Below are 16,075 nucleotides of genomic sequence, written 5' to 3'. Positions count from 1 at the left end.
TTACACTTGATGCAGATCAATCTCCCTGGAGTGTACCATACTGTAAATGTCATGTCTTCATGCATTACTACAAGAGGGTAGTGTACAAACTTGACTAACACGCTGGGAAAGCTGTGTTTGTGTGTGTGAGAGAGAGAGAGAGAGTCTGCCCGCATTAATATCTGTCTGTCTGTCTCTCTCTGTATTTCCATCTGTATCTGTCTGTGTGCGTGTGTATGTGTGTGTATGTTTCTGTGTGTGTGAGTTAGAGCGAGGATTACGGCAGATATTTGTTGTCTCCAATAAGACGGACGATGATTCTGTTTACGGGGATTATGGCATCGTGAAATTGAAACATTCTAGCGTAGCACGAGCCGCCAAGGAAAATAGATAGGGGAGACATTAAAGCCTGTTGCGGAGTCATTTTGTCAGTGGTCCCATCCGTGCACCACGTTTCTAGGATGAAGACACCAACTGCTGACTGGCAAGATACGAAGCCACCACTACATCACTTTATCAACAAGTCTCACCTTACGTCTCTCTGCCCCCTGTTCTGTCGCTTTTCCTCTTCTCTCTTTCTCTCTCACAGCCACCTCTATCTTTTCCTCTCTCATCTCATTTATATTGTATATCTTTTTTTCCCTCCCTTTCGCTCGCTCATGGTCTCTCTCTAGGGGCTTCCACTGTTCCCATTCTCTCAATTCCTCTCAATCTTCCTTTCTTTCCTCCCTCTCTCTGACTCTCTCTCTCCAGAGGTTACTCCTGTGTCCTACCTCTCTCCCTCACTCACCCTCTTTCTAATTCTTGCTCTCTATTTCTCTCTCTCTTTGGGTGTACTCCTCTGCCCCCCCCTCTCTATCTATCTCTCTCTCTCTCTCTCTCTCTCTCAATTCAATTCAATTCGATCCAATTCTCATGACGTAACAATATTACCAATTTGCAATATTAACATAATTCAAATAATAATAATACATATTGTCAACGGGACAACAGTAACAGCAATAATCAAGGGTCAAAATAGCCATTCAGTGAACAGTAACAAAGGCAGAGAGGACATGGGCAGGTTTGTTGGTCTGTCAGACATTGACCCTCATCTTATGGCAGGCAGCAATGTAGTGCGCTGCCAACCCACATCTCTCTGCATCCTCCCCCAACAGGACGGGTAGCCTATTCTCATCCGAGTGGTCTTTGAAACCTTGAATAAGGGTTTCACATTTGGAGAAATGACACTCTCTCATTGTTTTATATTTTTTACATTTTGTCAGGAAATGCAGCTCTGTCTCGTGTTCTGCTATGGTTGCCTTTCCTCTACAGCAGCTATTCCCAAACTACGCCAAATAAAAATGTGATTCGCATTTAAAAAATTATAATTCTTCACATTAAAAAAAAATCTTCACATTTTCACTGCCAAAAATAAAAGTAAAACATCAGCCAATTTGAAAATTAAGCCACAGGAAGTTTTGAGTGAGAATTAAGACGACTTTCAAGTAGTAAGGCATGTATAAAAGCAACAGATACCATTAATAAGAAGGGTCTAGAAGTTTCGTATATGGTGAGCTACCGAGTGGCTAGGACAGGCAAGTCCCATACTATTGTGGAGGACTTAATTATTCCTGCTGCCATGGTTATGGCTGGGACAATGCTGGGGGAAAAGGCAAAAAATAACTATACAGACAATGCCTTCATCAAACAACACTGTTTGATGATGCATTTAGTGACATGGCAGGAGATGTTAGTATTTTCAATGTGCGGGACAAAATTGAGGCTATGATTAAGAAGTTGGATTAACAAGGACAACACACAGGTCTTTCCATCATTGTATGATTTTTTGTGTGCAAATGAACTCAAGTTTATGGACAATGTAAAATGTTATGTAGCAAAGCACCTGAGTTGGGTGCGCAAATACCAAATACTTTTCCGAAACGGATGACACAAACAACTGGATTCATTATCCCTTTCATGCCCTGCCTCCAGTCCACTTACCGATATCTGAACAAGAGAGCCTCATCAAAATTGCAAAAAGTGGTTCTGTGAAAATGTAATTTAATCAGAAGCCACTGCCAGGTTTCTGGATTGGGCTGCGCTTACAGTATCTTGCGTTGGCAAATCGCGCTGTTAAGACACTGATGCCCTTTGCACCCACGTACCTATGTGAGAGTGGATTCTCGGCCCTCGCTAAGCATGACAACTAAATACAGGCACAGACTGTGTGTGGAAAATGAGACTCTTCAATACAACCCAACATTTCAGAGCTATGTGCATCCTTTCAAGCACAACCTTCTCATTAACCTGTGGTGAGTTATTCACAATATTAAATTAACAAATACATTTTTATATGTAAGATGGTTGAATAAATAGCAAAATGATTGACTATTATTATTTTAATTTGTGCCCCGGTCCTATAAGAGCTCTTTGTTGTGACAAAAAAATCACACAAATTCTTATGTTTAATAAATGTATCGTATAATGTGTGTGTGTGTGTGGCAGGCTTATATTGATGGCAAAAAAAAACATTTTAGAGTGTGCTGACCCTGGTGCTAGAGGTGGTATGCAGCTGGAGGTTGAATGTTTGAAGGGATACGGGACTATAACAAGTTTGGGAACCACTGCTCTACAAGGAGCCAGGCATTCCTGTGTCTACCCTTCTCAGTGGCAAGGCTGTGCCCACTGAACCTGTACTTTGTCAAGGTTTTTCTAAGGTTTTGATCTTGGTCAAACCATTTTCCACGGTGTACAGTACTGTCAATTTAGGGCCAGATAGCACTGCATTTTGCTTGTGCTTCCTAATAAATAATGTAATTTTGTTTTGACTGTGTTGTGTTTTGGTTTATTCTGATTGACTGGATGTTCTTGTCCTGAGGCTTCAGTGTGTTAGTAGAACAGGTTTATGAACCAGCTGGATGTGGAGACTATATTCTTTGCTCAGATCTTGACATTACAGGACTTGGTAATGTTAATGTATTTTAGATGTTTCCAAAACTGCCATGAAGTGCAATTGGTTCAATGACACATTCAATTAGTTTTAGGCAAATTTATTTCAATTTGAATTAGTTTTTAGTGGCGTAAAATGCCCTTTGTGCTTTCTCTCAGTTCATTCACTGCCTCATTTAGGTGTCCAGTTGAGCTCATTTTTAAACGTAAGAAATTGTAGTGTGTGCAGTACTCTATATATGTTGTACTAATTGAGCATTTTGGTCTAATTCCCTGAGATCTGGATATTCCCTGGAGAATCATTATTTTTGACTTTTTGGGGTTCAGGCTCTGCTGTGGGTGACAGCAGGCACAGGTCATCTGCGAACAGCAGACATTTAACCTCTGAATTGTGGTGACTAGCACCAGGGGCTGAGGATTTTTCTAGAATTGTGGCCTAGACTGCAACCCTGGCGAAGGCCCCGCCCCTGGTTAAAGAATTATGTTATTTTCTTGCCAATTTTGATGCTGCACTTATTACCAGAATACATTGATTTAATGATAGAATCAAATTCTTTTCGGAAGTCGATAAATCGAGTGTACATTTTGGTTTTATTTTGGTGGAGTGTGTTGGGTGTAAATATGATTGGTCGTACGATGTTTTGGTATAAATCCCATTAGCCTTTCATTCAAGACATTGTGCTTTTTAAGGAAGTTTAGATCTCTTGTATTTATAAATCTACAGAAAACCTTCCCCAGGTTACTGTTCACACAAATGCCTATGTAATCGAAATGTGTCTCCATTCTTAAAGCTTGGGGTTATGCGTCCTTGATTCCAGATGTCAGGGAAATAACCTACACTCAAATTAAACAGTTTTAATATAGCCAATTTAAATTTTGCACTAGTGAATTTGATCATCTCATTTAGGATTCCATCAGGTTTGCATGCTTTTTTAAATTTGAGGGCCTGACATTTCTTATAGAGCACCTGGTCAGTAATTGGGGAGTTCAATGGATTTTTCATGAATTTTGCATGGTTCTACGTTTGCATCAGTTTGAACGGTGTTGTAGAGTGTTTTAAAATGGCTTGTCCAATATGTCACCATTTTGTATTGTTAATTTCTCTAGTTTAGATTTTTTGTAGGTTTTTCCAATTTTGCGAGAAGATGTTTATGTTTATGGACTCCTAATTAGTGTCAGCTGCTTGAAGTTGTACTGTGCATTTTTGGTTCTGAGTGTACAGTACATTTATAGTTTTAAAGTCTCACAGTAATTAGGGTGTAATTCACCATTATTTGGGTCTCTGTGCTTTTGGCTTAATAATGTTTACATTTTTTTCCTTATCATTTGACAATCTGCATCAAACCAGTTTTCATCTGTGGTCTTTTTTGGTTCGTTTTTTTATCAATTTCAGTTGTGCTTCTTTTGCCGTTTTCCAGAATATATTGTTGATGTTTTTTGTTGCTAGATGTATGCCTTCTTTACTGTTAGTGGATGTGATATCCAGAAAATGATCTAAGAGTGTTTGAATTTTTTGGTTACTGGTTGCTTTCTGTTATTCTTATGTGCTGTTTTGGGCCCATCTGTATGAATTTCTGATTTTGTAAAGCTTACTGGGCTGTGAATGTGTGGTTGTTTTCCATGTCTGTTCTTTTGAGGAACAATGTCATTTGGCAGTAATCAGACAGAGGTCTTAGTGACTTGACAGTGAAGGAGCTGGGAAAGAAAGGGTATATGTCTGTAATCATACTGTGCTGTGGACAGGAAGTGAGCAACAGGTGAATCTCCCCAAAGAGTAACCTACCTTTGACAAAGTAGAGACCCAGGCTTCGACAGAGCTGCAACAGATCCCTTCTGTTTTTGTTGATGGCTCCGTCACTGTTGTTTCTATTGGGGAGATTACGACAGTTGGGAGCAGTATGGCCTGTAAGAAAGCCCTCCCCTCGTGTGGTTGTTAGAACGGGTAGTGTTCCTGTTCGCTCATTTATGTCCCCACAGACGAGCACATTTCCCTGGGACTGGAAGGATGGGAAATATCTCCTCTGAGTAATATGGGGATTTTGGGGGAGATATATATATTGTGCATGAGAACACATATTTTTCTGTCAATACAAGTTTTTTTTAAGTTTTTTTTTAACCAAATGTGATATTTACCCATTTTGAGGGGATCAATTTGATTGTGTAGTTTGGTTTTGTAGCAAATGATCAATCCTCCAGATTCTCTGCCTCTATTGACAGAGCTGTGTTTCTGTGACGGCAAAATTACCTTTCTGTAGCCTGTGGGACAGTGACTGACAATGTCTGCCTTACACCATGTCTCCTGCAGAATGATGACATCAACATATTTAAGATTTTGTTTTACTACAGTGCTAAACTCTTTGGTCCAAAGGTTGATGAGTTCAGGCTCTCAATGTTCCACATGCTCACTGATAGCGATCTCATGTTACAAAAAGAAAGAATACTATGTTGATAAGAGTGAGAAACAGGAAAACAGAAAACATTTGTTATCTTTTTCTTCATTGAACAAGTAAACTTGGAGGAGCTGTTTAATCTCACTCAATCCTACAGAGTTCTCCTGTCTACTGAGGGCCTCCGCATAGTTGCACTGGTCCTGCTTTTGGGCCCTGTGGAGGGAAGGAGGGCAAGGTCTGGGTGAGTGTGGGTCAGTGGGGCGTAGCGGTGTTTGGGGTGGTGAGGGGTTGCAGCTTCTCTCTCTCATCTCTCCCTCATTCTTGCCTTCCAAAGAATCAATATTCTTCAAAAAATGGTTCTTAAGATGTTAAAGGTTCTATATAGAACCCTTTGCCTTACAAAGGGGTTCATCTGATCAAAACAGTTATTGGTAGAACCCTATCCCTCTTCAAAGAACCCTATTGGAACCCTTTTTTCTAAGAGTGTAGGTATTCTGCTCTAAGGAAGTGAGTTATTCTTACAATGAGAATATTCAAGCTTGCGTACTCAGATATAATAATAATAATTTACTGGATTCCAGTAGCCCAAAGCACTTTACCTAGGCTTGCTAGCACTGACTTCTTTATTGAGGAAAATGTACTTACTATGACTGTGATATGTGGTTGTCTCACCTAGCTACCTTAAGAGGCATGCACTTACTCTAAGTCGCACTGGATAAGAGCGTCTTCTAAATGACAAAAATGTAAAATGTACAATTACCAGGCCTTGGTATCAACTCCACAATCTACACTTCATCTCCCGTATCGTCCAGGTCTCTTTGAAAGACGGCCAAAACATAGTCTATAATTACATAGCCATTGCCAATAAAGAAAAAATTCAACGGTAGCTTAAGGCTAACGTCGTGTGAACCCTAACGTTTGTGACCCCATACGTATCGTGGCATCGTTAGCTCTGCATTAGCATCCTTTGCTAATAAGTAGCCTATTAGCTTAATTGCAGCGCGGGGTGATTTGCAGCAGTATAATTCTGCTACGGTGCTAGCCATTGGACCTGGAGGCTAGTCAGTCATTCTCCGTGGATAGCTTCTGACATGTTAATTACACACGATTAGTCCTTAGCACGACGCTAACGTCTGCGCCTTGTGGCGTCCGATCCATCATGTCGACATATCAATTTTCACATGTCAGGTGTGACGTCTCTCTTGCTCCTTGTCTTTATTCTCCTGCAGGGTACTGTATGCAGGGAGAGGTTCCTGGGATAAGCTGTAGAGAGGCCAGGGTTTTATTCCACAAAATTAATTAATTATCAAGCGGCTTAGTATTGTTTACTTACGTCTTAAGACGTAAAGAACAATACTAAACCACTGATCATGATTCAAGGTTTCTCCTCCTTTCATTATGTTGCTGGGACCATTGTTGTGAAGACACCTATCTCCTTTTCTGCTTTCTTACTCTTCCCTCCACCCTCTCTCTCGCTCTACCTCCCTTTCTTGCATTATTCCATTAAAGATCTGTCTTTCTCAAAAACTGTGAGAGGAGGCTATTTGGGAACACTTTATTTGAAGTGCACCTACATAAGGATGTCATAACACGTTTATAACCCATACATAACTTATGAATTAACACTATTTTCCCCCTTCACTCAGACGCTCCAGTCCTGGACCCGGTCTTTCAGGATGTCCGTTCACCCAACTACCAGTTTGTGACGTTGCGCTGCCTCATTCAGAAGTCCAACCCGGCACGAGTGGCCAGTGTCCGCTGGGTCCGAAACGGCGAGCCCCTGTCCTCCCTGACCCCGAACCCGCAGGAGAACCCGCAGCTGAAATTCAAGCTGGACCCCAGCAACAATGGCACATATGAGTGCCGCGTCAGCAACGGCGTGGGCAGCTCCACCTGCACCTTCAACGTCTCGTGTGAGTACCAGTAGAGGTTGGAGTTCCTGGTAGTGTTAGGGTCAATTCCATATCAATTCAGTCCTTTCATGATGTCCAATTTAGGATTGCAGTGTTTGGTTTTCAACAGACATAATGGGACCCATATGGTTATGGCTACAAGATGAAAAGAGAGCAGTTTCTCATATAGGACTGAAAATGAAGTGCATTACAACTTTTAAAACAAATGGGCGTCTGACCCTCTGATACACAAATGGGCGTCTGACCCTCTGATACACAATTCATAAAGTACCAAACCAACTAACCAAAACTCCCACTCCCTCTTATCTTTCTTCTTTCTCCCTCCCCCAACACTGTAGCCCGTCCATACAACGCAGAGTTTTACTTTGATACGCCCAACCCCATCCGCATTCAGAAGGTCAACAACTACTCCTACAACCTCCAGTGGACCCAGAGAGAGCCTGCAGCTACAGACCGCATCATCGGCTACTGGGTCAACGTCCGCACGGTGGGTCACACACACACACACACACACACGCACACGCACACACACACACACACACACACACACACACACACACACACACACACACACACACACACACACACACACACACACACAAACACAAGCGCGCACGCACACACACACGCACACACACACACGCACTGCTTAAGGAGCCTCACACACACTGCAGAAGGAGTCACACACACATTGCAGAAAGAGTCCCCCACACATTGCAGAAGGAGCCTACACACACGCACACACACACACACTCACTCACTCACTCACTGACCCACTCACTCAGGAGCACTATATTGAGTGTTGTGTGAAGTGAAATAAGTGAACGTGGGCCTTCATAATTTGAGCCAGGGGAATAGCTGAGGCTGTGTTGGGAGTGGACAGTGGATCGATGGGAGCTTGTACTGCATTAACAACACTCCCTGAGCAGCCAAGATCCAGAGTGACACCTCTCTCCACCCTTCTCTTCCTCTCCTCCTAGCTACATGCCTCTCCTCTCCCATTTCCCCTCTTCCTCTCTCTCCTCCACTCTCCATGCTTTCCTCTCCTCTCCTCTATTTTACTTTATTTTCTTGTCCTCTCCTCTATTATCCTTTCACTCCCTTCTACTCCTCTCCTCCTCTTTCCTCCTCTCCTCTATTCTCCTTTCTCCTCCTCTCTGCCTCTTCTCCCCTCATATTGCCCATCTCCACCTCTCCTCTTCCTCTATTCTCCTCTCCCCTTTCTTCTCCTCCCCTTCTCTCTTCCTCTCCTCTCCACCCACTCATCTCCTCTCCATTCCTCTCATCTCCTCCACCCCCCTCTCCTCATGCTAATTGAGGACAGATACTCTCTGACAGATACAACCTCTCTTTATAAAGTTGGCAGTCTCCTGCTCAAAACGCATATCCTCCCTAATCATGACAGTGGCAGTGTCACATGGAAAATTACTCCATTGTTGTAACAGCAGGGTGGGCAGTTTCAAACGTCGCAGGTTGACGTTTAATATCATGAGTCTTGCCCTGGAGGTAGAACTGAGTGGTTTCCACTAGATGGGCCAGAGCCAAAGTCAGAATTGACTATGTTATATACTAGATACAAGTGTTATTCACAGAATTAAATATAGACTTCTCCTTAATGCAACAGCTGTGTCAGATTTAAAAAAACTTTACGGAAAAAGCATAATCTGAAAATGGCGCTCAGAGCCCAAAACAGCCAGAAAAATATCTAAATATCCAAATATCCATTTTGGAGTCAACAGAAGTTAGAAATAACACCATAAATATTCACTTAACTTTGATGATCTTCATCAGAAGGCACTCCCAAGAATCCCAGTTCGACAATAAATGACTGATTTGTTCCATGAAGTCCATCATTTATGTCCAAATAGCCACTTGTTGTTAGCGTGTTCAGCCTACTAATTCATCATCATGAGGTGCGAGCACTTTGTCCAGACAAAAACTTGAAAAGTTCCGTTACAGTCCTTTAGAAACATGTCAAACGATGTATGGAATCAATCGTTAGAATGTTTTTAACATAAAACATCAATATTGTTCCAACCGGAGAATTCCTATGTCTGAAGAAAAGCACTGGAACGAGAGGTATATCTGTCGGGAGTGCGCATCACGAGCCTGGGACACTCTGCCAGACCACTGACTGAAAGAGGTCTCATGAGCCCCTCCTTTATAGGAGAATCCTCATTCAAGTTTCTAAAGACGGTTGACATCTAGAGGAAGCCGTAGGAAGTGCAACTTCACTCCATAGACACTGTGTATTCGGTAGGCCAAGCTTTGAAAAACTACAAACCTCAGATGTCCCACTTCCTGATTGGATTTTTCTCAGGTTTTCACCTGCCATATGAGTTCTGATATACTCACAGCTTTAATAATAATAATATGCATATATTAGCATCTGGAACAGTGTAGGAGGCACTTCACTCTGGGCACGGTATTCATCCAAAAGTGAAAATGCTGCCCCCTATCCCAAAAAGGTTAGTAACCTCCAACAGGGTATAAAGCCTGAACAAAATGACAGCTAATTACAGCTACAACCAAAGTTTCTCAATGTACAGTATACGTACAGTACCAGTCAATAGTTTAGACACACCTACAGTACTTATTCCAGGGCTTATGTTTACTTTTACTATTTTCTACATTGTAGAATATTAGTGAAGACATCAAAAACTATGAAATAACACAAATGGAATCATGTAGTAACCAAAAAAAAGTGTTAAAAAATAAAAAAAATATTTAATATTTGAGATTCTTCAAAGTAGCCACTCTTTGCCTTGAGGACAGCTTTGCATACTCTTGGCTTTCTCTCAACCAGCTTCATGAGGTAGTCACTTACTCATGAATGAATTTTAATTAACAGGTGTGCCTTGTTAAAAGTTTATTTGTGGAATGTTTTACTTCTCAATGCATTTGTTTCAATCCATTGTGTTGTGACAAGATAGGGTTGGTATATAGAAGATGGCACTATTTGGTAAAAGGCCAAGTCCATATTATGGCAAGAACCGCTTAGATAAGCAAAGAGAAATGACAGTCCATCATTACTTTAAGACATGATGGTCAGTCAATCAGGAACATTTCAAGAACTTTGAAAGTTTTATGTGCTATGATGAAACTGGCTCTCATGAAGACCGCCACAGGAAAGGAAGACCCAGAGTTACCTCTGCTGCAGATGATAAAAGCATTAGAGTTAACTGCACCTGATTACAGCCCAAATAAATTCTTCACAGAGTTCAAGTAACAGACACATCTCAACATCAACTGTTCAGAGGAGACTGAGTGAATCAGGCCTTCATGGTCGAATTGCCTCAAAGAAACCACTACTAAAGGACATCAATAATAAGAAGAGACTTGCTTGGGCCAAGAAATTTCTAATCCATATTTGAGATTTTTGATTCCAATCGCTGTGTCTTTGTGAGACGTAGAGTAGGTGAACGGATGATCTCTGAGTGTGTAGTTCCCACTGTGAAGCATGGAGGAGGAGGTGTGATGGTGTCGGTTTGCTTTGCTGGTGACACTGTCAGTGATTTATTTAGAATTCAAGGCACACTTAACCAGCATGGCTACCACAGCATTCTGCAGCGATACGCCATCCCATCTGGTTTGCGTTTTGTGGGAATATCATTTGTTTTTCAACTGGTCAATGACCCAAAACACACCTCCAGGCTGTGTAAGGGCTATTTGACCAAGACGGAGAGTGGTGGAGTGCTGGATCAGATGACCTGGCCTCCACATGGTTTGTGATGAGTCGTACTGCAGAGTGAAGGAAAAGCAGCCAACAATTGCTCAGCATATGTGGGAATTCCTTCAAGACTGTTGGAAAAGCATTCCTTGTGAAGCTGGTTGAGAGGATTCTAAGAGTGTGCAAAGCTGTCATCAAGGCAGAATCTCAAATATAACATATATTTTATAACATGTACTTTTTGGGTTAATGCATGATTCCATATGTGTTCTTTCATTTTTTTGATGTGTTCACTATTATTATATAATGTAGAACATTGTATAAATAAAGAAAACCCCCCGAATGAGTAGGTGTGTCCAAACTTTTGACTGGTACTGTATATTTAACACAAAACAAGCATAGACTTACATAAGAAAACAACATGAAAGTATGTACACTGAACAAAAATATTAACGCAACATGTAGTGTTGGTGCCACTTTTCATGAACTGAAATAAAAAATCTGAGACATTTTCCATATGCACAAAAACCTTATTTCTCGGTCTGCAACAAACCCTTTTGTGGGGAAAGAATTGTTCTGATTGGCCTGCCCTGGCTCCCCAGTGGGCGGGCCTGGCTGCCAAGTGGGTGGGCCTATGCCCTCCAAGGCCCAAACATGGCTGCACCCTTGCGCTTCCCCCCCCAAAAATCCATAAATTCTTTGCTTTAACTAATTATGACAAATGTTAAGAAAATGTTCAGCAGTGTAATACAGTGGCTTGCGAAAGTATTCACCCTCTTGGCATTTTTCCTATTTTGTTTCCTTACAACCTGGAATTAGAACAGATTTTTTGGGGGTTGTATCATTTGATTTAAACAACATGCCTATCACTTTGAAGATGCAAAGCAGTTTTTATTGTGAAACAAACAAGAAATAAGACAAAAACAGAAAACTTGAGCGTGCATAACTATTCACACCCCCAAAGTCAATACTTTGAAGAGCCACCTTTTCCAGCAATTGCAGCTGCAAATCTCTTGGGATATGTCTCTATCATCTTGGCACATCTAGGCACATGGATTTTTGCCCGTTCTTCAAGGCAAAACTACTCCAGCTCCTTCAAGTTGGATGGGTTCCGCTGGTGTACAGCAATCTCCAGGACATTTAAATGTTTCCCCTTAAACCACTTGAGTGTTGCTTTAGCAGTATGCTTAGGGTCATTGTTCTGCTGGAAGGTGAACCGCTGTCCCAATCTCAAATCTCTGGAAGACTGAAACAGATTTCCCTCAAGAATTTCCCTGTATTTAGTGCCATCATTCCTTCAATTCTGACCAGTTTCCCAGTCCCTGCCAATAAAAAACATCCCCACAGCATGATGCTGCCACCACCATGCTTCCCTGTGGAGATGATGTTTTTGGGGTGATGAGAGGTGTTGGGTACACGCCAGAGAGAGTGTTTTCTTTGATGTCCAAAAAGCTCAATTTTAGCCTCATCTGACCAGAGTACCTTCTTCCATATGTTTGGGGAGTCTCCCACTCCCCTTTTGGCGAACACCAAATGTGTTTTCTTATTTATTTCTTTAACCTCTCTGATCTCCCAAACCCGGATCCGATATCGTGACTACAGCCTCAAGCTCATTACCATAACGCAACGTTAACTATTCATGAAAATCGCAAATGAAATGAAATAAATATGCCATCTCTCAAGCTTAGCCTTTTGTAAACAACACTGTCATCTCAGATTTTCAAAATATGCTTCTCAACCATAGGAAAACAATAATTTGTGTAAAAGTAGCTAGCTAGCGTAGCATTTAGCGTTAGCATTAGCGTTAGCATCCAGCACGCAACATTTCAACAAAAACATAAAAGCCTTCAAATAAAATCATTTACCTTTGAAGAACTTCTGATGTTTTCAATGAGGATACTCTCAGTTAGATAGCAATGCTCAGTTTTTCCAAAAAGATTCTTTGTGTATTAGAAATAGCTCCGTTTTATACATCACATTTGGCTACCAAAAAAAAACGAAAATTCAGTCCTCAAAACGCGAACTTTTTTCCAAATTAACTCCATAAATCGACTGAAAACATGGCAAACGTTGTTTAGAATCAATCCTCAAGGTGTTTTTCACATATCTCTTCAATGATATATCGTTCGTGGAAGCCTGGTTTCTCCTCTCTATCAAATGGAAAAATACTTGCACCTGGCTTTGCACACCAGTTTCGACGCAGGACACCAGGCGGACACTTGGAAAATGTAGTCTCTTATGGTCAATCTTCCAATGATATGCCTACAAATACGTCACAATGCTGCCGACATCTTGGGGAAATGGCAGATGGTCTAAGCTTATTCCTGTCGCATTCACAGCCATATAAGGAGACATTAGAAAACAGAGCTTCAGAAATTCTGCTCATTTCCTGGTTGAAGTATCATCTTGGTTTCGCCTGTAGAATGAGTTCTGGGGCACTTACAGACAAAATCTTTGCAGATTCTGAAACTTCAGAGTGTTTTCTTTCCAAAACTGTCAAGAATATGCATAGTCGAGCATCTTTTCGTGACAAAATATCGCGCTTAAAACGGGAACGTTTTTTATCCAAAAATGAAATAGCGCCCCTAGAGATGCAACAGGTTAAGCATTGGCTTCCAATCTTCGCTGTGGAGGTTTGCAGCTCCTTCCGGGTTATCTTTGGTCTCTTTGTTGCCTCTCTGATTAAGGCCCTCCTTGCCTGGTCTGTGAGTTTTGGTGGGCGGCCCTCTGTTGGCAGGTTTGTTGTGGTGCCACATTCTTTCCATTTTTTTCATAATGGATTTAAGGGATTTAAGTTTCTGATATTTTTTTATAACCCAACCTTGATCTGTACTTCTCCAGAACTTAGTCCCTGACCTGTTTGGAGAGCTCCTTGGTCTTCATGGTGACACTTGCTTTGTCGTGACCTTTGCTTAGTGGTGTTGCAGACTCCGGGGCCTTTCAGAACAGGTGAATATATACTTAGATTATGTGACACTTAAATAAAGCTCACCTGTGTATAATCTAACTAATTATGTGACTTCTGAAGGTAATTTGTTGCACCAGATCTTATTTTTTGGCTTCAAAGCAAAGGGGGTGAATACATATGCACTTTTCTGTTTTTTATTTTTTTGTAATTTTTTGAAACAATTTTTTTTTTTCATTTCACTTCACCAATTTGGACTATTTTGTGTATGTCCATTACATGAAATCCAAATGAAAATCCTTTTAAATTACAGGATGTAATGCAACAAAATAGGAAAAACGCAAAGAGGGATGAATACTTTTGCAAGACACTGTAAAATAATTTATTTTCAAATAAGTTATCTTACATGTTATGTTGGCTGACAATTTGTTAGCTACTCTGTTCTAACGAATCACATAGCATATCATTACAGCAGTTTGTAGCATTATGTTAGCTAGCTATGTTAGTTGGCTACTTATATGTCAAACTTGCGAGTATATTAACTATAGGCTATCTAACTACACAACGTTTGTTGACTTGATTATACACTTCATTCTTAGCTAAATGGTATGCGTTCTCAATGGACATTTGGCTGCTTTCGTAAATTCGCTCTGGCTATCTTCTCCAATTTCAGAGCACTCTCGTCTGTGTACCAGAGTTCAGAATAATTAATAAAAGAGCGTTCAACACCCGTTGAATATGGCCGGTGGCAAAAAGGTGTAATTAAATTGTTGCCAGCAGCACAGTTACAGTCACCGACGCTCTGGATAACATGAAACTGCCTAACCATCTCTGCTAGTGTGAGAAAAATGGTCAGAGTGGTCTCATTTGTGTCTGGAAGTAGCTAACAAGCTAGTCAATGTTAGCTTTGAGAACGCTCAAATCAACCCTACTCCTCGGCTAGAGCGTCCAGTGTGCGCTCCAGTAGCAAAACGCTCTGAAACGCACAATTTGATAACGCTCTGAATTAACGTGAGCACTCTGGCACTCCACATTGAGCTAGTATGCTCAACTGAAAGCATACTGTTAGTTTACTGTATACTAAAATGGACTAATAGTGTATAGCATATAGTATATACTCATGAATTAAGTATGTAGTATACAGTATGTTAGTATGGGTATTCGAACACAGCTAATAAGTGAAAGGAGCTCTGCATTAACACACCATCACTTCCTGATTAGCAATGTCACATGACAGAGGTCAGGGTAACATTAACTGAGCATATTGAAAAACAGCCAGCAGGGGGAGACAAGCATTTTAAAGGTGAGCATCAATGCCATTGTAACAGAACAGACCATATCGTAAAAATGTCTGAAAACAAAAATGGCCTTTTTGGTCTTAATTTAAGGTTAGGATTAGGCATTAGTGGTAGCAGTGTGTTTAGGGTTAGCTTTAAAATAATATTGTATTACTTTATGGCGTTGCCAGCTATTAACCACTCTAGAGAGCTAGCTGCCTCCAGTACATGAGTCATCTTACTAAATGCCAAATCTGCTTTGTTTTCGCTTCTTCCTCTGTCTTGAAGCCTGTGATGAATATACCCCCCCCACCAGCCACTAACTATTGGTATTGGTTGTTGCAGTATGGGAAACACATATGAGAGTGTGTAGGGCTGTGTGTACAAATTGGTTGTTTTACTTGACTGTTAATATTGATGTTGTTTTACGTTAATGTATTTCCTGTCTTGGAGCTGATATGTCATGACATGACATGTGCTATTAAATGTATACTCTACATAGTCTGCAATGCAATAACTACAAATAGCTACTGTAAGCAAAATGTCGACCCTACATAGTTGCATAGCACAAAAATGCAGACGTGTGCAGTCCCGCAATTATAATCTCAACGTAAGTATACAGTATGTCCAGAGAGACGGAGAGGGTAAGGGAGGGATAGCGGAACAGAGCGGGAGAGAGAAGAAGAGAGAGAGAGAGAGAGAGAGAGAGAGGAAGAGAGGAAGTATCTTGATGAATTATATAAGAGCGGCAGGATTCCTCCCCCAAAAAGCACACACACAATCACACAAGGACACACACACACACCTGGGGGTCAGATGGGGGAGAGAGGAAATTGGGGGGCTGAATTAGCCTGCTTGCATTTGTGCGGCTGAATAGCTAATCGTCAGGTCTTTAAAACTCATACCTTACAGTAAGTAAGCGTCGGCTGGGAAACATGGGACTTAGCATCTCCCTACTTGGCAGGATACATTTTTTGAGTGAGTTTGAGCGCTCCTTCTGCTCTTCAATG

General features: G+C 41.2%; 1 protein-coding gene and 1 long non-coding RNA gene across 3 annotated transcripts in view; both read left to right on the top strand.

Annotated features, from left to right (window-relative positions):
- The window catches only part of LOC149971349 (uncharacterized), an 812,381-nt gene that overhangs the window by 415,864 nt on the left and 380,442 nt on the right, over positions 1–16,075 (top strand). The gene's annotated exons all lie outside the window — the stretch shown is intronic.
- LOC110506257 (MAM domain-containing glycosylphosphatidylinositol anchor protein 1) overlaps positions 1–16,075 on the top strand; it is a 399,885-nt gene that overhangs the window by 296,060 nt on the left and 87,750 nt on the right. For both annotated transcript variants that reach the window (XM_090221721.1, XM_021585690.3), the window contains exons 11-12: positions 6,947–7,213; positions 7,552–7,700. In XM_090221721.1, the coding sequence (XP_090077847.1) occupies positions 6,947–7,213; positions 7,552–7,700 (416 nt within the window). The remainder of the gene's footprint in view (positions 1–6,946; positions 7,214–7,551; positions 7,701–16,075) is intronic.

The sequence above is a fragment of the Oncorhynchus mykiss genome, chromosome 26, assembly GCF_057628025.1.
Source record: "Oncorhynchus mykiss isolate SJ-2025 chromosome 26, ASM5762802v1, whole genome shotgun sequence".
Taxonomy (NCBI): Eukaryota; Metazoa; Chordata; class Actinopteri; order Salmoniformes; family Salmonidae; genus Oncorhynchus; species Oncorhynchus mykiss.
Note: the sequence above shows the minus strand (reverse complement) of the source record. Positions and strands in the feature narration are given on the sequence as shown.